At 36.6% G+C, this 21,849-nt stretch overlaps 1 protein-coding gene across 1 annotated transcript in view; it reads right to left on the bottom strand.

Annotated features, from left to right (window-relative positions):
* Window positions 1-1,140: 1,140 nt before the first annotated feature.
* Window positions 1,141-21,849, bottom strand: part of HS3ST3A1 (heparan sulfate-glucosamine 3-sulfotransferase 3A1) — a gene marked incomplete at its 3' end in the record, with an annotated part of 87,345 nt that continues 66,636 nt past the window's right edge. The window contains exon 2 of the mRNA XM_081028172.1: window positions 1,141-1,762. Coding sequence (XP_080884298.1) covers window positions 1,141-1,762 — 622 coding nt within the window. The remainder of the gene's footprint in view (window positions 1,763-21,849) is intronic.

Raw genomic sequence — 21,849 nt, 5'->3', positions numbered from 1 at the left:
AAGATTAGAAACGAGATATTATGAAGAGAAGCAGATTTTCTTTGTTAAAACGGGAGTAAAGAAAAACTAGATTCATACTTGTAAGCTCTTACAGAAATGGGTTTTCTTAAAAAAAAAAAGACAGTCAAAACAACAAATAGGTAAGTTGTGCTCCTGCCACACCTTGTCCTATTGCCAGTGCGACTATCCATCTTGTCCTCCATACAAGAATCCAATAATTTCTCTCAACTTCAATCAAGCTGAGATTTCCGTATCTCAGGGTACTTAAATAAGCCAACACTGGCTCTTAAAAATGCGTCCAGGTCTGAGTGGTTTCCTTGAGCACGGCTGTGTAGTGTGATAGAGAGCCAGAGGGCTAACCCAGAACTTAGAAAGCAACAGGAAACCTTCTCTGTCCCATCTTAGGTCATCTCCAAACTAGCTAGCCATTTTTAAAAGTAGAGAGATGTCTTATTTCCCATTCACCTAGAAAAAGTGCCATGAAATAAGGAAAAAGTGGAAGATGGGGTTTTTGTCCAGGGTTCACCATCTGGCCTTAAGTTATTTAACTTCCCTGAGACTCAGTTTCCTTATCTGGAAAATGGGGATAATAAAGTCTATGTACCAAGTTCTTATACCACATAGTAGTATAAGGACCAGAAAAAATGTTTTCTTTGAAAGCACTGTGATAACTGAAATGGTGTACAAACATACAATATTATTAATTGGGAAACAGTTTAAGAAAATGTGGGGCACAGGAACAAAATTAAAGGGATAAAAGATAAGGATAGGTATCAATTTTATCTGGGCCGTGTGTGTGTTTGTGTGTGTGTGTGTGTAGAGAAAGAGAGATTTACCCTCATGATTTTCTTAAAAGTTTTAATGGCAACTGATGCTCATACTTTATAATTATGTATATAAAACATAAAATAAAAATTGAAAGTATTTAGATGAGTAAAGTTGTCTTTTTTAGTTTATCCAACTGTTTGGTGTCGGTTAAACACGAAGATCAGGGTGGAGGTGAGAACTCTCTTTTAACATTCATTGAAAAAAATACTGAAACCAATATTTTCAGCACAAATATTAAACTGCCTTTTCTCTACCGATTGGTAAAAAAATATATTATATTTTGATATTATTTTTTCTTTTTAAATTATATTGTTATCCATCCCAGCCAAAGTCGTGCCCCGTCATCTGGTAGAACTTGAGGTTGAAAGGCCGGTAGAACTCCCGCAGTCTCTGCACCACCTCGCGGTCGATGTCCGGGTGGGTCCTGCCCTTGGTCTTGCCCAGGCAGTGGGGTTTGCTGCTGCCCTCGGCCTTCTTCAGGCAGGGGAAGCCCTTGGTCTTGTTGAAGTAGAAGTGCTTGTCGGTGATGATTCTCTTGAGGCCCAGGAAGTCCTGCACGCGGCCCAGCTCGCCGGCGGGGTCGCTGATGAGCCGCTCCCCGCTCACGAAGAGCATCTGGCCGATGGGGAAGTGGCGCAGCCAGTGCTCCAGGTGCTTGGCGTAGATGCCGATCTGGATGGCGCTCCACGACGTGTCGATGAGGCCCGTGGTTCTGTTTTTGAACGTCAAGCTCTCGAAGGTGGGGATGTCGGGCCTCTTGGAGAGCGTCTGCGTGTAGTCCGAGATGGCTCTGGTCACCGGGTCCCGCACCACCACGATGAGCTTGGTGTCCTTGGACATGGCCGAGATGCGCGCGGGCGCTTCCCGGGTGACAAAGTAACTGGGCGTCTTCTCCATGGTGATCTGCCCCTCCAGGGTTCTCGGCATCAGGTCCCTGAGGAAACACAAAACGACATAGTAGTGTCTGGACACCGAGCGACTTACCCTGATTTACATAGACAGCTCATTCCAAGAAGAGGGAATGCAACATATATTTTGGAGCCAGACTATCTGAGTTGCAATTTCAGCTCTCACTAGATGTGTGACTGCAGACAAGTTGTATAAACACTCTGCACCTCTGGTTCCTTGTGTATTTAATGGAAAATAATAATAATAATATTGATCTCACGTGATTGTTGTGATAATTAAATGAGTTAATATACCTCATAGCTTAGAAAAGTGCCTGGCACAGAATAATTGCTATCTAATTTTATTTTATTTTTTTATTATTATCAACCCACAGTACTGTAAGAAAATTCTTTAGGTGAATTAGAATATTGTAATAAACACAATTATACTGCTATGAGATAGTATTAAAATACTCTGAGCCCTTTCTATAGTTTTCTTATAAATAAAGCAATTATATTTAACATAATATCATAGCATACACGTATAACGCAAAATACTTCTTTCATAATTCCGGAATATTCTCATAACAAGCAACACTTATTGACTAATCCATCTTTTATCTAATTATTTGAAATGTCATCATTACAGTATTCTAAATATCCTGGTTCCCCTCTACATTGGCCTAATTATTGTGTTATTATCAAGTGAGAGTGTATTTTCATGTATGCCAAAGTAAATTCTAACTTTCTATTGTTCAAAATATTCTTGATGAGTCTTGTCTGTTTATTCTTCCTGATGAATGTTAGAATCACTTTGTCATGCTAAAAACAAAAAATCCCTCTGGGATCTTGATGAAGCAGATATTGCTACCCAATTCAAGCATGTTTTCCTACTGAGAACAGATGGGTCTCAGGGTCAGTCAGAAAGTATGAGCAAGACAGATAAAACCTATTTACTCTTCCAATTTAAATGCACTGCCATTAAACCCACCATATATATATATATTTTTCTAATTCCATGTTTTATAAGAAGTAGATGTTGCTCAAATCAATATTAAAATAAATGTATTTGGGGAATTTACAATGACTAAATTTTGTGTTTTGTCTTTGATGAGAAGAATCAAACATAAATATCCTTATATAGGATTCACTTTTATTCCTGAAATGAACTTTATTTGATCATGGTATTCTATTCTTTTAATAGGCATATAGTCCTAGATGTGATTCGTCTTTATTTTGTTTTGGAGTTTTCATCTGTACTCACTAATGAGGTGTTTCTGTAGTTTTTCTTTTCATTCATAGCTTACTCAATTGTTAGAAATATTGTAGAATATTGTAGAATGAAATATTCTACAAACAAAAGGAGTCGGAAATGTTTCATGTTTTTTCTGTATCCTAGAGAAGTTTAAGTAGGAAAATAATTTTCTATTCCTTCAAAATTTGATGGGTGTCACCTACAAAGCCATCTAATACTGGCACTTTTGGGGCTAAGGGTAGTAAAGGAACTAGGATCTTCAAATGTCTTTTCAGTTTGTCTATCTATAGTTATTGGTTTTTTGTAATACTCGGCCTTGTCTTGTGTCAATTTGGGCAATTAGTATTTTTCTATAAATTACCCTTGACTAATTGAAGTTATGTTCAACAGTAATTTTGTTTTCTGCCTCTCTTTATGCTTTCTAGGTTAGATGATCTTTTCTTATTCACTGATTTGCCTTTTAGCTTTTTAATACCCCCTTTATTCTTTTTCTAGTTATGCTTTGTTATTCTTCCAATTTATTTAACTGAATGCTTAGTACATTTATTTTCATTCTTTATTCTCAAGCAATAGAAGCATTTTGAGGCTATTTTCCCTTTAAGTACAGACTTGGTCAAATTCCACAAGTGTTGATATGTACTGTTGTCATTTTCATAACTCCACAAATACTTAGGAATTGCATTTTGCTCTTGTTACTTCCTTTTTGGTCCAGGCATTATCTAGGATTGCTTCCTTTTATAATTTTTAATTCTAATGGTTGACATGCTGGTTGTTTTTTTTGCTGTTGTTGGTAATTTTGTTATTAATTTCTATTTTGATTTTGTAATAAAAGAATGTACTTTGTGGTATGTGAGTTTGCCTTTGTTGACTTCCTATAATTTAGTTTTATCTATACTGTTTACTAACTATGTGTTATGAAAAATTTCAAATGTACACAAAACTAGAAAAATTATAACAAATCTTATGTGCCTTACATCTAGCTTCAAAAATTAATAACAAATGGCCAATTTCATTTCATTCATAATTTTTCAATTTCCACTTCCACACCACCTCAAATGGATCTCTTTGAAGGGTATCTTAGACTTTGGGTCAACTGGGTCTTAAACATTCTGGTTCCCATCTGTATTGTATCGGACACAAATTCCTCAACATTTGTGACTATCGAGTAGCACTGACACTGCCTTAGTATAATGATGCTGGTTTTCTGCTATTTTGCTTTCTTTGACGTTGCAGTCAGGTTATCTTTCCTTTCTTTTCTTTTCTTTTCTTTTTTTTTTTTTTTTTTGAAGAGGGAAATGATAAATAGATGCCTGATATTTGTTGCTTTTTAGGAAAAAAAAAAAGCACGTTTAATGTACCCTAGTCTCCATTTCTTAACTGTATGTTAAGGTCTGGATAAGATTAAGCAAAGCCCAGGGAGTTCAATGTTGACACAAGGGAGATACAAATTGTCATTATTCTCTGTGCAACACTGGTGCCACTGTGTGACATGGATTTACAGATTTTGTCACTGTGTACCACCCTTAAATGGATTTGAAAAACTGGATATGCCAACCTACTGTGGAAGCTTAGGTTACACTTTTATAAGATGAGCCAGGAGATCTATCCACAAATTGTTGGAATATCTCATTAAAGAACACAAGTGTGAAAAGGTTTTGGATGGTAAAAGTAAATATCACTAAAATGATAAGGAGTATTTGTTTATTTTTTAAAAAATCAGCATTCTTGCTTCCTTTCCTAGAATCTCTGACTTTTAACTACTCGACCTCATATTTTGACTAATAAAATAGAGATACTTCACTTGGGAGCTACTGGTTGGTAATCTCAGCCTTCCTTCCCTCTGTCTCTGGGGGAATGCACAGATCACCAGCAGCCTTTCAGCAGAGATTAAAGCGGCAGATTGTGCTAGGCCAGAGGAAATACTACTAATATCTTTCAAAAAAGGACCATATTTTAACTTATCTCAATAGAGTAGGGAAAATAGCTATCCAAAAGAGGGAGTTGAGAAGGAAACGACTAAAATAGGATTTCAGAAGAAAAATATTAATTCCTGTCATCTACAGGATGAGAAAAGCTGACTGGTTTAGCACGGGGTGGAATGGGGAGTCGAGGTTAACTATAAACTGCCTGCAAGCTACTTTTTTAAAAAGGAAGAAGTGATAGTCTAAATAAATCTTTAATTGAGCTTACACTGTAGAAGACGTTTGATTTGTGAAATAACTTATAACAGTTTTTTTTTATAGCAGTCTCCCTTTTAATTTCTTTATTCATTTTCTTACTGCAATTTGAATTTTAATGGTTAGAAAAGAGCTCGTATATGACATAAAATGAAATGCACATATAATTTGGAATACCATATTTCAAAGTGTTTAGGAGAACTTAGAAACTCTTTCCTTACCCGAATGAAGTATATACTGTGACTCTACTCTGTGTAAAGGCTTGAGTCTAGGATGGGCAATGAAAAGAACCATCCCAGTATTATAAGAGCTTTGCAGAAATACCAGACAGGCTATGGGAACAGAAACGGGTATGCAATGAGAAGACATAGGAAGTTTGCCTGAAGACAGAAAAAGTTGGGGTGAGGATGAGAAATTCAATTGGATGATGGGAAGGATAGATCCTTGGAGGTCTTAATTTCCAGGCTAACAGTGTAGGCTATTCTAATTTCATCTCTAAATGGTGGAAAATGATTTGAAGACATTTATAATAAATATGGAGATGGGGAAATGGTTAGAAACCAGGATTACAAAAAACTATTAGAGAAGCTTATTTGTTTCTCCTGAAGAAGAAAAGAATAAGAAGGGATTTCACAAACCAATTAAAGATTATTACAAGGTGAGTTGCATACATTTGCTCTTTGTCCCTGAAAAACACAAGAAGAATTCACAATAACCAAAACGTAGAAGTAACCAGGTGTCCATATGCTGATGAATGGATAAACAACATGTTGGCCTCATAAAAGAAGGAAATTCTGACACATGCTACAGCATGGATGGACTTTGAAAACTTTATGCTAAGTGAAATTAGCCAGTCACACAAGGGCAGATCTGTATGATTCCATGAATATGATACTTCATTGACTGCTAGAGGAGTCAAATTCATACAGACAGAAAATAGGATGGTGGTTGTTGCGGGATGGGTGGAGGGGGATGGGGAGTTGTTTACTAAGTATAGCTTTAGTTTTATGAGATAAAAAGAGCTCTGCCGAGTGACTGCTTAACAATGTAAATGTACTTAACATACTGAATGGTACACTTAAAAGTGATTAAGATGGTAAATTTTATGTTATGTCTATTTTACCATAATTTATCTTTAAAAGAATTCCCCACAAAGATAGGGGTTTCACTGCATTGATAGAATTTAATTAGACAAAGGAGTCTTCTTGGCTTTGCTGATAATTAAACATTAGCACAAGGTACTGAAGGAGGCTGTTGTTTTGCTTTCCTCTTATTAGAGCAAAGAAGAACATAATAATTTCTTATAATTGAGATTTTTGCGGAGCTTTATGAAATTAGAAGATGAGGTTTGTGTCCTGTCTCTGCCTACTGCCAGCTGGGTGACCGCAGCCTAGTCGTTTAACCTCTCAAATCTCAGTTTGCTCACCTCACCAGAAAAATCCAGCCACAGGTTTGGGAAATCTTGACTGTAAATGGAGTGAAAGCATGACGATTACTACAGGGATTATTCCAAGCACTTTTCTTAAGAAAGTGACACATGCTGTTCAGAATCCCCAACTGCCAGGAGAACCCCATTCAGTGCAGATACCTGGGACCCAGAGGAAATGAGAGACCCTCTGGCATGTTCCAGGAACATCCACACACCTGTCTGTTTGAGGCTTCCGGTTTATGACATGTAGACAGACAGTGATGATATCTGATTTGAGGGACATGAGCTGGCAAAGAAAGCCAAGTTCTTTGGAAGGATGGAGATAGGCTTGCTATGGTGTGAGAAAGATGAACTGTTTTCAAGGGGAATCAATGTCCTACTATGAGGTGTGGTGCAGTTGTGCCAAGAAGGAATCTGGTAAAATTTCCATCTGATTCAAGACATTGTGCTACCTGAATGTCCTGGGGATTTTATTTTGGATCCAATCAGTGACACTGGGATATGTCTCTAGGGGCCTATGTTTATTTGAGCAACTGGCTATGGTATGGGAAATGTTATGGCTAAGTAGGAACCATGACAGACCTGACAACTAGTTTGTTCTTTTCTACCTGCGCCATATCAAGTGAGTAGTTTACGGTAGGAGTGCTAAGATGACCCAGAGGGATTCCACACTGCCAAGCTGCTGATAGGACAGAGCTGCCTCCAGGGACAATCCTAGAGGCAAGGCCTCCCTTGGAAGAAAAGGACCCACTGCTCTAGCACAGTCAGCACCACCACCACCTCCATGGGCAGGGCACCACCCAGAGGTAGCCTCAATGGCACTCAACGACACATATAATCATTGTGCATATAATCCATCAAGAAAGTACAAGCAAGGAACCCATCTCATGTGCTTCACCCTTCTTATCCATTTGGGCCATTTTCCCTGAATTCACACTGCTCTCATATTGTCTTCTTGTTCCCACACCTGCCCACTGGAACTGCTACTGACTCTCTCTGGAGGTGCTTCTTCCTAAAATATTATCTTTCCCCATTATACTTTTAATAAATGGTGTCTGGTTAACTGGTTATCCATATAGAAATATAAATCAGATGGATCTTGAGATTATTATGCTGAGCAAAATAAGTCAGACAGAAAATGTAGAGAACCATATGATTTCACTGATATGTGGGATATACAACTGAAAACAAAGAAAAAAGACAAACAAATGAAGAAACAAAAACTCATAGACACAGACAATAATTTAGTGGTTACCAGAGGATAAGGGGGGAGGAGGATGGTAGATGAGGGTAAAGGAGATCAAATATGTGGTGATGGAAGGAGAACTGACTCTGGGTGGTGAACACACCATGTGATTTATAGATGATGTATTCCAGAATTGTACACCTGAAATCTATGTAATTTTACTAACAGTTGTCACCCCAATAAACTTTAATTTAAAAAAATCTTAATCTCTTACCATATTTGAAAATCAATTCCTGATGGCATGTAGATATAAATACGAATGATAAAATAATAAAACTTTTGAAAGGAAACCTAGGAGAACACCTTAATAATTTTTAGTGGGGGCAAACATTTCTCAAATTTCTAAAGGAAGTAATGATGAACTGGACTATATTAAAAACAGGAGCTTTGTTCATCAAATTATACCATTAAGAAAGTAAAAAGGTAAGCGTCAGAATGGAAGAAAATATTTAAAATACATGTATCTGACAAAAGAAAGATTTGTATCCATAATATATAAAGAATTCCTATAAATCAGTAAGTATAAAAAAAGACAGCACAAAAGAAAAATGAGCAAAAAACTTGAACAGATACTGAATACAAAAGACAGTATCCAAATGGTCTATAAATGTATGAAAAGATGCTGAACTATATTAATCATCAGGGAAATGCACGTGAAAACACAATGAATGCCACACTAAGACACAGTCACCTGAGTGGCTAGTATAAAAACCATAGAGAGTGTGGGCGAGGATGTGGACCGACTGGTCCTCTGTTGGTTTGAGTACAAACTGGCATAATGACTTTCGAAAACTGGGCCTATCTACTAAAGCTGAACATGTGCATATACTATGGCCCAGCAAGTTCACTGCCAGGGCTCTACTCATTAGAAATTGTACATATGTTCACCAAAAGACATGCTCATAAATGTTCATAGTTAATCAAACAGCCCCAGATGCAAGCTGCCCAAACTTGTATATCCTTCTATTTTTGAGTATATATACATATACATATGTATATATATATAATATTTCATATGTGTTCGTATATGTATATGTATCATAAACTACTATATATATGAACTACTATATATATATATATATATAAACTACTATACAGAATTGTCATGAATGACTCAAAATCTGTGACTATATCTCACACACACAATGTCAACAAACATAGCCAGTCACAAAGATGTATATACTATATAATTTCCCTTACAAAAAGTTCAAAAACAAGCAAAAATTCACCTAGAGCATTAGATGTCAGGACAGTGTTTACCCTTGGGGAATTAGTGACTGGAAGTGGGGAAAAGAGGTTTCTGGAGAGATGGAAATACCCCAGTTCCTGAGCTGGGTACTGTTTACACACGTGTATCCACCTTATGTAAAATTATGGAACTATATCCCAGGATCTGTGTCCTTTTCTGAATTATGTTATACTTCAGTAAGAGTTTACAACAGATAAGGAAATCAGTGGACTGATTCTTCATATTCTTCAAGAAAAACATGCATTTCAGAGAAGGGCATTTGCAAAACCAACTACATCTCCATTTGTGGAAATTCAGATCCTGAAGTAAAAGAGGTTGAGCTCCCATACCAGGGAATCAGTGGACCTCTCCATGACCACTCCCCCCTCACCCCAGAAAAGTTATCAGAAGAGGAGCTGCCTAGTCTCTGCCGCCCACGCGGGCCATTGATTCGCAGGGTGCTATAAGCTCAGCAGTGTTCACAGTGTCATGTCTAGAGTGTGGACACTAGCACAGAGATATCTGAAGAATGCATTATGTTTGGACAACACTTTATCAGTTGTTTTCTCGTTTAACCTTTACACAGCCATAGGAAAGATAAGGTAGATAGCATGTTCCCCATTTTATTCTGACCAGAAGCTGAAATTCAGAGAGGCTGCTTGGCATGCACAAGTTCCCACAGTCAGTATATGGAAGGCAGTGGATGGTCCTAGGGCAAGGTTATTTCTATTGCAGTGAATCAGAGATAGTCTGCTGGCAAAGAGAATAAGAAAAGAATATACAGAAGATGGCTTGGATGGAGCAAATTTGACAGATGGAGAACTTGAGACTGTGAGAAAGTTATCCAGAAGGTAGCTGTGAAGATCCTAAAAGACCCAAACTGAACTGTATACAAACGAAGGAATTTGACTTCTTGTATGGGGGAGTTCTATAAAATTAGATTAAAAACATGACAGTATGATTAACGTCAGTGATAAATCTGAGGCAATGCACAAATTATAATGGAGCAAGAATAGAATGAAGGTAGTTACATACTTTCGGAGGCTCTTCCAATATAACCCACACTTGAGGAGCTAAAGACCTGGATTGAGAGTGGGAAAGAAAGAGGTAGTGAGAACATGAGAAATATTAAAGGGAGAGAGAACTGATGTGGCTGAAGAGCTGATTTATGAAGGGAGCAAAGACGATGTTTTCAAAGGATGTCCCAATGTTTCAAAGGTGGATAATGGTGAAAATTTTGCTACACAAACAAACAAAAACAAAAAACCCAGTTATTTTGGAAAACAAAGTAATCTCCCCTCTCCCTAAAAAAAAAAAAAAAAAAAAAAAAGTAAGTTTTTCTTTTAGTAGAGTTGAGGCTGATTTGTAAAAGTTAGGACTTCTGCCTAAGAATTGTAACAAAGTGAAAACATTACTAGTTTATTCTAAACTATGTCACAGATGGATAATATATCTCCATGAAGACAGCATAGCTTTAGAAAAAGCACAAAACTGGAAACAGGAGTGTGGATGCAGTCTTTTTTTCAAATTAACTTTTTAAACTTTTTAAAAAAATTTAAAATTAGTTTCAGGTGCATAAAACAATGTAATAGTTAGACATTTATCATTTATATCCCTCACAAATTGATATCCCCGTCCCCCAATGTACTACCCCTCTGACATCGCACACAGTCTTAACTCTGCTATTAATAAGCTGCGTGATCTTGAGTGAATCACTTCAGTTCTCTAGGACTTGTTTTCTTCATAAGCCAAATAAGACTATTGTCCTCCGTGTCTCTAAGGCCTTTCTACCTCTAAGATTCCACGTATGGTGTAGGACTCTAATTCATTATTAATTTGTTAAATGTAAAGCTGTGCACAGCCTCACACTGCTGTTCTGAAGTGTGACTCCACCAATCCAATCAGCAATTTTGTGTAAATTATTAGACAGGGCACTTCTTCATCTACAGAACTGATTTAGAAATCAATGAGATCTGAAAGAATGCAGCTCAAATAATGGATGCCAAGAGAAAGCGTTGAGGGTCGTTCAAATGAAGACTCATGTGGCATTTCCCCCGCACTTTGAGGCCACAGAAAGACCAGGAAGTCCCATTGCATTTGATAATGCAGTGACCAAGGAAACCCATCTCTGCCCCATGTTTCCTCTGTGCCTGAAACATCAAAATAAGATGTCACAACTAGAAGATGAAGTTCATGGATAGGACTAAGTCATAAATAACAGATACAGGGCAGCCACTAATTCAAGTTCAGGTGCCTTACGAAGAACATGATGAAGACAGAAGTAAATGAACTCTTATTAAGCATTTACTAGAGACCAAGTTCTGATGCATTATTTTCTGCATCTCACAGCAGTGAAATTATCATAATTTCACAGATGAGGAAATAGATTCAGAGAGGTAATGGGACTTGTCCAAAGATATGCAGTAATGAGTGAAAGGGACAGACTGAAAATCCAGGTTCATTTATCTTCAAAACACATATTCTTTTAACCTTCCCAGACAGTCAGGGAACATCAGTGGGACGCTTTTGGTTGATATCATTGGTCATCTTTGACATTTTGTCAAAACATATGCATGTTAAAGGCATGACTTGACTATTCACCCCAGAGTGCAAATCATCCTGTGTGGACTGTGCAAAGAGGTAAAATACGTTGCATGTTTTTCCAACAGCTTTCTTCTGAAAGAGAAAGATCTGCTCCAAGGGAAAGTCCCTGAGTTGTAATGCAAAGGTAATTTACCTTGAGGAATAAATAAATCTGGCCCATGTACACATACATTTTTTTTTTAGTCTACACTACCAAACAGAACCATGTGTCTGTTTTTGGAAAACGTTGGCAGTAGAAAATTCTAGGAAAAACATGCTCTTTTCATGGCCACAGCATGAAGGTAGTTTGTGGGTCCCTGATGGCGTGAGCCTGGAGCAGAGGAAATGGCTGCAAACTCCTGGTGCTGTCAGCCTGCCATCCCTTGGGCCAAGCTCCAATCACACCAATATTTCTTTTCCTGCTGTTGTTATAGGGGACCCCACTCTAAACGTGCCTTGTAAAGCTGGAAAGAAAACTCCCTTTAGTTGATTTGGCTCTTATGGAAGAAAAAGACATGTTTTTAAACCAGCTCCCACACTGACGGAATCTATATGTGCAATTCTAATAATCAAACCATTGTCTAGATAAGTCAAACATCAATCTTAAAGGCTGGTACACTTCCCAGTGCTGGTGATAGCAGATTTCTTATAAATCTCTTAGCTATCAAATAAAGAAAGAGAAGGAGATTTTTTTTTCTTTTCTTCCAAAGAAAGAGAAATGCTTTATGACAAAGGAAAAAAGTTTATTTCAAGAAAGCGACACAATGTCCATTGGCACTCCAGGGGAGAGAGAAAAGTCAAAAGATTCTTGATTGATAATTTTTGGGAACCTTATAAGAGGGCAGAAAATATTATCTGTACTCAGGTCACTGGAAGAACAGTTCTGAAAGGGAAGGGGCAAGAGTTATCTTGGATCATAAATTCAAACAATAATGATTTATGTTTGTGTAGGACCTTAGAGTTTCCCAAGCAATCCCACAAATTATCTCATTTGTTGACTCTTACAAAATACAAAAATAGACCAATATCTTACAAGGCTCATTGCTTCACCCTCTGATCTTCTTCTGAGTTTACTTTATTGGAGAACTAATGCATTCATAAGATTTAAAATATCATTTCTAACCCTGTGTACATTATCCCAAACCCTGTTTTAAAATGATGTCTGGCTTTTGGAAAATGATGTGCTTCTCCCAGTGTCCTATCAAAATATCAAAGAATATCCAGGGGGAAAAAACCCTAATATTAAAAACTAAAGTTCACAGACAAATTGAATAATGTCAGTATATATAAGCCAATCAGAGCCTAAGAAACCACCTGGAAAAAGATAGGAACAGGTCATACCTCTCCACAGTGGGTCCGTCTCTGGATTTAAGACATTCTTTGTGCACCAAGCTAAAAAGTGACAATTATTCTTTTACCCCTTTGTGCAGAATTCAACACTTGCATGCCCCTGAGAGTTAAGTTTCGCACCCTGCGCGCCACTGGTGCCTGATCCTAATTCCTCACTCTAGTGCAGTAAATATCCACACTTTAAAAAAACATTAATAAAATTTTTAGACTTTCAGAATAAAGAAAGTATTTCATAGACATTCATACAGAAAGACAAACAAAATAGCACAATAACTAGGCTACTGACAAATGGGGGGAGGAGGAGTTTGGGTTCGGACTTTAATTACAAGTGTCCAAAGGCTGTAAAAGATTAAAGGGGAAAAGACCTTTGTACTCAGGTGAGTTTTACTTCATTCGAAGTTGTAGCAAAATGACATTTTCAAATATGCAGTGATTCAAAAATCTTAGCAACCGGTGGTGGCTAGCATCTACCTTGAGAAAATCAAACATTGAAGTTTCATTTCAGTTAAACCACAGAGAGAGCCAAATTAAAAGCTCAAGAATGAAGAAATCAGTGTATAAAAAACTAAGGGAAATCTGAAATTGGTTAGAATAGAAATAAGTCAAAGAACAATACCAAATCTAGTTATAAAAAATGACAGTAAATAAAAGAGTAAAAATAAAATATCATTACTCAGGATCTAAAGCCTGATATTCATAAACCCGTAGGAGTCTGTGTGTGTGTGTGGGGGGGGGGGGTATGGGTGTGTGTGTGTGAGAGAGAGAAAGAGAGAGAGAGAGAGAGAGACAGAGAGACTGATTTCAAAGAAGAAGAGCCCAAGAAGGTGGGAGAAACAACAGAATGTACAGGAGAAAGGAAAGAGGGAAGACTGTTCTAAGTGGCAGCTCCACTGAACATCAGAATTGGAGGAAATGTGGAAAAGCCCTTATCCAGCCCCTTCATTTCACAAATGTGGGAAGATCTGAGAAGTCATGGAAGCCAAACGAATACAGAGCTTGGCTTCAATTCCGGTTCTCTGGACACTTGGTTCACCATTCTTTCAATAAGTTATCATTCTGCCTTAATTCTCAAACTGCAATAGAGACAGGGCTTGGCCACCTTGATGCTTCAAAATCTCCGAAAGCAAAGTTCCTCTGCGGAGGGGAAATTCCCTTGTAGTGCTTCTGAAGCAGGAAAGTTCCATTCAGCACGAGCATTGATGAAAGGCAGAAAAGTACCAGATACTAGGTACTTTAACCACATTATAAGATCAATCTAGAACAGGAGCACGCAGTTCTTAAAGTGGGCAGGGTTTGAGCCAAAAACAGGCACCGCTCCCCGCTCGGTGGCGAGTGCCACAGCAAACCCCGTCTACTGGCTCATCGTGGCTTCTGACAGGGGTTTTATATAAATGATTAGCTTGAGAGCTGTGCTATCAGCTTTTGTGCTGCTGTGGACAGCTGCTTCAAAACAGACTCTTCCGTCAGCCAGGAATTATCAGGTCTTTGCATATGTGCTTCGGGAGATAAGGGGAGAAGCTTGCTTTCCTTGTCTGGAAATCAACAATCTAAGGAGAGTGGGGAAGCTGAAGGAGAAACATGTTGAAGTCACAATAAGGAAAAACCTGATATTTTAGAAAGGTTCTTTGTTACATTTTGGCAACAGTGGGTTTTTCATTTGTTTTCTGTTTGCTTGATTTTTAGTTAGTTTGTTTATTTACTGGGTAGTAGACACAGAGTAGGTGCTAAGTCAATATCTCTTTTGAGTTTAAAACAGGAAAAGCCGTGTGAAGCCATGATTTTGTGTAGCCTGGGGCCTTGGACTGCCTGGGTATTCTTTCTAAAATTTGCCCTCAGTATCTTGCCATCAGCTTCCCTGATTCTGAATAGCAGAAAATGATACACAATCCGTCTCACATCAGAACAGAACTTCCCCAATAATCTCGGTCTCATGATATACAACAAACGTCCAAAATAATGACATCATCATGAAATGAGGCATGCAGACAAAACAAACCTCAGGAAAGCAATCAACGAGTGTCCATTAGACACAGTCTTTCAGCGTAGGTGTACGGCAGGCCACTATGAAGGAGAAAAGCATTTCTCCAGTACGGATACAGGCGAAAAACATCACTAGTCCCTGTAGACAAGAAGGGCTCCAGCTCAAAGCCCTACAATTTGGAAAGTCCCACATGACACAACAATTTAGTAAAGAAACTGTCCCTCAAGCGCTAGCACAGCAGGGCAGCCCATGACCCTAAATAGCGACTCTCGTGGTGGACACTGTTCGGGACCCAGGAAGGCTTCTGCAAACCTCTTGCCCTGTGTCTTCAAAACAAACGTCTGACCACTGAGAATATAGATGGGTTTGTGTTGCTGCCTACACTGGAAAGAAGGTTTGAGTGAGGGAAGTAGATAGCGGAGAAAGAAGATAAATTATGTAACTTATCAAATGCCTTCATATCAGATAGCATGAAATAGCTTCTTGATAAAAGTGTCATTTGCTGGTATTACTGAGTGTTAATTTCTTTGCTTCTCCTCCTATTACAATTCATGGTCTGGGAGTTACTAATATATTAGCGTGATACTCAGAGTAGTTGCATGTGGAGGTGGAGGGACACTTTGTATTATGAATTGAATGATGCTACTTGGAAACTTGTAAATACGTAGGGCTAGGTGAAAGAGGTGAAGCATGGAATTCTTTCCATTGACAACTCAATGTACATTGCAGGCTAGAATTGAAAATAGTTCTGAATTTATGAACATTTTTAATAAGATTTAATTACAATTTTAAAAAAAAATAATAAGAAGTCAACTTGAATTTTTATTTCAAATTTTAATATTTCTTAATTATAATTCATGTTTTGTCTTTGGACGTTGATCTACTTGGAATACTTCAGAAGGAAAATGACTTCTAAAAACATACAAAAATAATTTTAGCTTTTATACTTACTTTGATGTACAATTTGGATCATGGTGCATCCAAATTTGTAACATGGCACTTTAAAAATCCTTTAGATCAAGAGTTGCTGAACTATGGTCCAGAGGGCAAATCCAACTATTTTATCAGTAACATTTTATGGAAACATAGCCATGCCACTTGCTTATGTGTTGTCTACGTCTGTGTCTGCCTTTGAACATAACAGCAGAGTTAAGCAGTTGTGACAGAGACCATATGGTCTACACACTCTAAAATATTTATTATTTTGACCATTTCAGAAAATGTTTGTCAACTACTGCTTTAGATCACTATTGTCAAAAATTTTGATAGTACTATAATTAGTACTTTGTTGAAATTAAGGATGAAAACAAATTGTATTGCGTAAGTAAATGAGGTCAGGATTTGTATATATCTTTATTTTATTACTCATCCAAACATTGCTAGCCCATCAAAAGAATACCCAGCTGATAATAATAATTAAATCTAGTCATCTTTGGTATTCTGCCAAAACTGTCAGCCATATAAAAACAGTAGATTTAAACATTTTTCTGTTTTGTTGTCATGAAGTAATATTTATCAAAATGGGAGAATAGAATATATTCCAATTAATAGCTTATCAGCTTAACTTATTGCTTTTTAAATGTTTAGACATATGGGATGAAGGGCCTCCATTTGTCCTCTTGTCCAGAGACCTGCGGAGTTAAGAGTGGACCCGACGAGAATGTACCAGGGCTCAGAGAAGTCATTCTAAAGAACGAGAAGGGAGGCAGATGAGGCTCTGGCTCCAGAACAAGCCTGAGGGTCCTCAGGAATTGGATTTTCCAAATGAAACAATTCACAGGGACCAGATGGTTTTTCTACAGCAGAGAAGTCATAGATATACTCTCCCTACATTTATGTGATTAAACAAGAGTTTCTCTTCTTTCAGCACAGGAAGACCAAATATCATAGGCTCTAGGGTGAGACCATGAAAAAAAGAGCTGCTTTCCAAATGGACGTTTTAAAATTAAATGTTTCAAAAATTTAAAAATTACACAAGTGAAAAAGGTTCATGATAGAAAAATTATAAAATTCAGATAAGCACAAAATTTTAAAAAGTAACATCATCCACCCAGCACTCAGATGTTTTAAAATATATCCATCCAGACTATTCTATGAAGATCTTTATAATAAATTATTCGTAAAATAGATCAGTTTATACATGCATTATTTTAAATGCTTTTTGCATGTAGGCATGAATTGGAAACATCATTCCTGATGTTAAATATACATCAATTTTATTTTAAATGACTGTGTAGTATCACATTATATGAGCTGCCATAAAGTGTTTAGTGAATCCCTTACTGATGGATACTTAGGTTGTTTACAAAGTTAAACAATTTATTCACGTGTTTAATTATTTCCTTGAAGTGAAAATGAAAGCATGCATATTTTAAAAGTTTCTGAATCATATTACAAACCTTACAAATCATAAGTACCTTCTGTAACTGTATTTAAATTTTGTCTTTGAATTTTAATATATTACTTTTAATATTTTATTAATATTTAATATTTTAGTCAGTATATTGAAGTATGTGTTTTCTCATGCACTCATTGTGTGTTGTGATATTACACAATTAATGCCAATAAACATAGGGAAATGATATTTTAATATTTTAATACTTATGTTTTAAACTAGTGAGCATTGTCCCATATATAATTAGGAATATAAATTTTAAAGACATTTCCTGCTTTTATATTATTCTTTGCTATTATTTTATACTAGATATCTTTATTCTTAGATTTTAAGCATTTTCTATATTATTTATATTTATCCTTTTTTTTTGTATGTAGCAAATATTCCAGTTTATAATTTCTCATTTCCTTTTCATTTATGGTTTTAAATTTTTTTATGTTTTTAAATCTATCAGTCTTTTTCTTTATGACTTTTGCATTTTCTTTATGATGTTTTCTAAGTAAGGTCTTTCTTACTTTAATATAATATAAACAAATATCCATCTTAATTTTAATTTTATTCATTTTGGAATTCATTTTAGATAATTGCTGAGGTTGAATTCTAAATACCTTTTTTTTTTAATTACTGATAGATAACTTTCTTTTTATCCAACAATGATCTCACCTACTTAATACAGTAAATTCCTATATAACTTTCATTTTGTATGTCAAGTTTTTATATTGTTTGTATATTAAGTTTTTATATTATGTTCTATGTTTGGGCACTAGCAGAGCACTCTTAATTATTGTATTGTCCTAATATGTCTTAAATCTAACATGAAGTTGCCTGTCTATTCTATTCTTGAATACTTTTTATTGAAAGTGATATTTTTCCAAATGGACTGAAGAATTAATTATAGAAGATTTGTATCAAGTCCCCTTCCTTCTGCCACTGGAATTGGGGTTTCATAAAATGTACAGATTGACTTAGGAAGAAATGGCATCTGTCTATATTGGGCTTGTCAATCTAGGAAGATGACGCGGTTTTCATTTATACAAATTTTCTTTAATGTTCCTCACTAAAGCTTTTGTTTTATTTTAAATTTAAGTTAATATATAGTAAAATTGACTTTTTGGGAATGCAATCCTGAGTCATAGACATGTGTGCAGTAGATGTTTCCATTTGTATATATCACATTATCAGTAGCCTAAAATAATGTGAGTCTCTAAAACTATTTCAGGGATAGGCAAGATATCTAAAATGTAGATAAAGACATAGATATGACACAATGCCTATTCTGGCAACTTGCACAATTGTCATGAGTTAAGGATAAAGGGCTATAGTGGGTGGGTCATGATGGATGGTCTAAATTCAAGTCCCCCAAATCTGCCCTCAGTGTAAAGTCTGACATAGGCATCTTCTTATCAACTGAAGGCAAACGTTCTTAATCTGAGTCCCAAAGAATGAGTATCAGGAAGTAGTGAGCTCACTGTAAGTGTATGTAAAAATGTGAACATGAGCATATATTCATTTTTCTGAGGGAAAAGTCTGGAATTTCATCAGATGTTCTAAAAAACACCCATCATCTCATTTCAAGGAAGCACATTCACATTCTTCCCATTCTCTCATTTCAAACATACCTAATTCAGTGCACATATTCAATAAATATTTATTGAATGATCATTACATGGCAACCTTTAGGTTTGACCTCAAGTGTAAGATTTTTATTTAGCAAACATTTACGGAGTGCCAACCTTGTCCAAGCATCCCTTATTAGAGAAAATGGAATTACAAGGACAGAGAGACATTGTTCCTACTCTTAAAGACCTCACCATCTAGTGGGCAGATAGGCTTAATAGCAAATATATTTCATTGGTAGGATTACTATAATGGGAGTGTTTATTACATTCAGAGAAAGAGTGCGTGATCTGCTGAAGGAATTTAGAGATGATTTCACAAATACAGTGGTTGCTTGAGTGAAGACTAGGATGATAATGAGGATAAGTGGTTAAATTGCATAAGCTGTGAACTTGAGATATTGCGGAGTTAGTCTGATATGGAGCCTAGGAGACAATCGACAGTTATGCTACGTGTATTTCACTTGATCATGGGTTTCACTATGGTTTATAAGGGTCAAGTGGGAGAGGGAGAGGAATTCTAGAAGAAACAGTGTTTGAAAACATGAAGGCATCGGAGATTGTGGCATGTTCAGGGAACTAACAGAGGGCTCAGTCTTGCTGGATCCTACAGTCTTTTTACATGTTCAATTTACAGAAATACCACTGTAAATACACAAACATTTATGTAAATGGGGGTCCACTGAAGTATTGTTACAAAAGCCTCCAAAACAGGAAACAACTTAAATGTTCAGCATTAGAGGACTGGATAAAAACTTCTGGTACAGTATATCCATATAATAAAATATTTTGCAATGTGAGAAAGATTAAATTACATTTGTTTCAAATATCTTTTTAAAAAAATTCAAATAGTATAAGTCATAAAATGATAGGCTATTATCTTATATTTGTAAAAATAGGCAATAAAAAAATTCTTGTGTGTTAAAATATGTTTCAGTGATTGTTAGGCTCAGTGTGTTGATGGTACCAATTCTTTATCCCTCTCTCTGTTTTTACCCTTTTGCCATGGATTTTGCAGCTCATTCACCATAAGTAGAATCCATTTTCCCAGTCCTTGATACTGAGTTCAGCCATGTGACTTGCTTTGGCCAATGGACATTAGCAGTTGTAATACAAGAAGAGGCTTGGGAAAACCTCTTATGTGTTCCACTCATGCTCTTGTGCCTGGCCATCACTGTGAGGACATGTCTGGACAAGCCTTCTGGGGGGTGAAACAAATGGTTGAGTCACCCAAGTTATTCCAGCAAAGACCACCCTAGATCAGCTTCACACAGCTATGATTCCCCAGATATGTGAACAGACGCACTTATCTGGAAAGACATCTGGTTGACTCACAGCTGACCACAGGCACAGGAGCAAGGCTAGCTGAGATCTCAGACTAGCCTGAATCAGCTGAACCCTGTAGACTTGTAAAACAAATAACTGTTATTGTATGTCTCTGAGGTTTTGTGGTAATGGTATGAAGCATTATTTTAGCCAGAGATAACTAATATGTTGTATTTGTATATAATATAGGCTTGCTAAACATCTGGACAGATACACACCAAATTATTAACAGTGGTTACCTCTAGGGAAGGGAATTGTGGGTCAACATTATACTTCTAGACATTGAAAATATCGCTATACCCTCTAAGAAATATAATTGTTACTTCTGATTTGATCCATTTTATTCCTTAACTTGTCCTTAAAATGCCAAAAATAGATTAGATAGGTCCTAATCCTGGTAGCTGCTTAGGGTCATAAGATGAAATCTAAATGGTTACTGTACTGACTTTATTTGTCAAAAGTTATAGAATGGTTGGCTTTGGTTCTTGTGTGTAACACTGATAATTTGAAATCAGTGAACGAGCCACTTAACCTCTATTTTAGTCCATTTTTCCTTTATAAAGATGCAAGTGAAGTGTCTCCTGCTGGGGATGGAGTCATGAAGGCAATGACTGTTTCTACTATGACGAGGAAAAGCCATGATGAGAAGCTGTTAAAACTACTCAAAATGCTGTACAAATTAACAAATAAGCTGAAAGTGCTTAGCATGGCGATGATGATGGTGATGATGATGATGATAAAAATGATGGTTTGTTTACTTTTAGGCACAGTGACAGCCAACTGCCATATAATCTCTTAAATATCTTGCAGTTGATTTAGTTTGGAATTTCAGATGATTAAAATACATGAGATTTTATAAATAACTCGATACTGATGTGTATAGTTATTTCATTCATTTATGCCAGCTGCCAGGGGAAAGAAACGATTATTGTTTAACCTTTATCAAGTCTAGAAAAAAAGAAGGTAATTACAAACTATTATTGATTTGGTTGGATTGTTCTCCCCACATTAAGTAAGCTTCAATATATACTGTTAACTGCCTGCAAGACATTTAAAATGTCTGTAGAAATACAAATTATCAGAGGCTCATGCCCTGGTGTGAAGCACCTGGTGTGAAGCAAGAAATTGGCGTAGAATGAAAAAATAGGATGAAAATGAATCAGATTTGGTTCCATTTCCTAATAACTTAGTGACACATAAGTGTCTTAATTTCTCTGTCTCAGTTTCCTCATCCATTTAATGGAACTAACCAAGGTACCCTTGCTATAAAAATCAAATTCAGTAATTTGCCACCATCTCCTAACTTCTACCCTCAAATTAGTAAGAAGCCTGGCAAAGGGTCGATGAAGAACTTGATATGCTATTGCTACTGACACTCTTCATACTCCTTATAAGCACAACATTTTGACTCATCATAGCTTGCCTTGCCCCAATATGCTTTAGTTTTCTAGTGTCTGCTTGAGTCGTGATGTAAACAGGATCTGCTGTACTTTACTTTGGACATTTCCATTCTTATCCATGCTCTTAAATCCATAGCATTACTATGTT

Source organism: Rhinolophus hipposideros, assembly GCF_964194185.1.
Source record: "Rhinolophus hipposideros genome assembly, chromosome: 20".
Taxonomy (NCBI): Eukaryota; Metazoa; Chordata; class Mammalia; order Chiroptera; family Rhinolophidae; genus Rhinolophus; species Rhinolophus hipposideros.
This window is presented reverse-complemented; position numbering and strand designations above follow the sequence as displayed.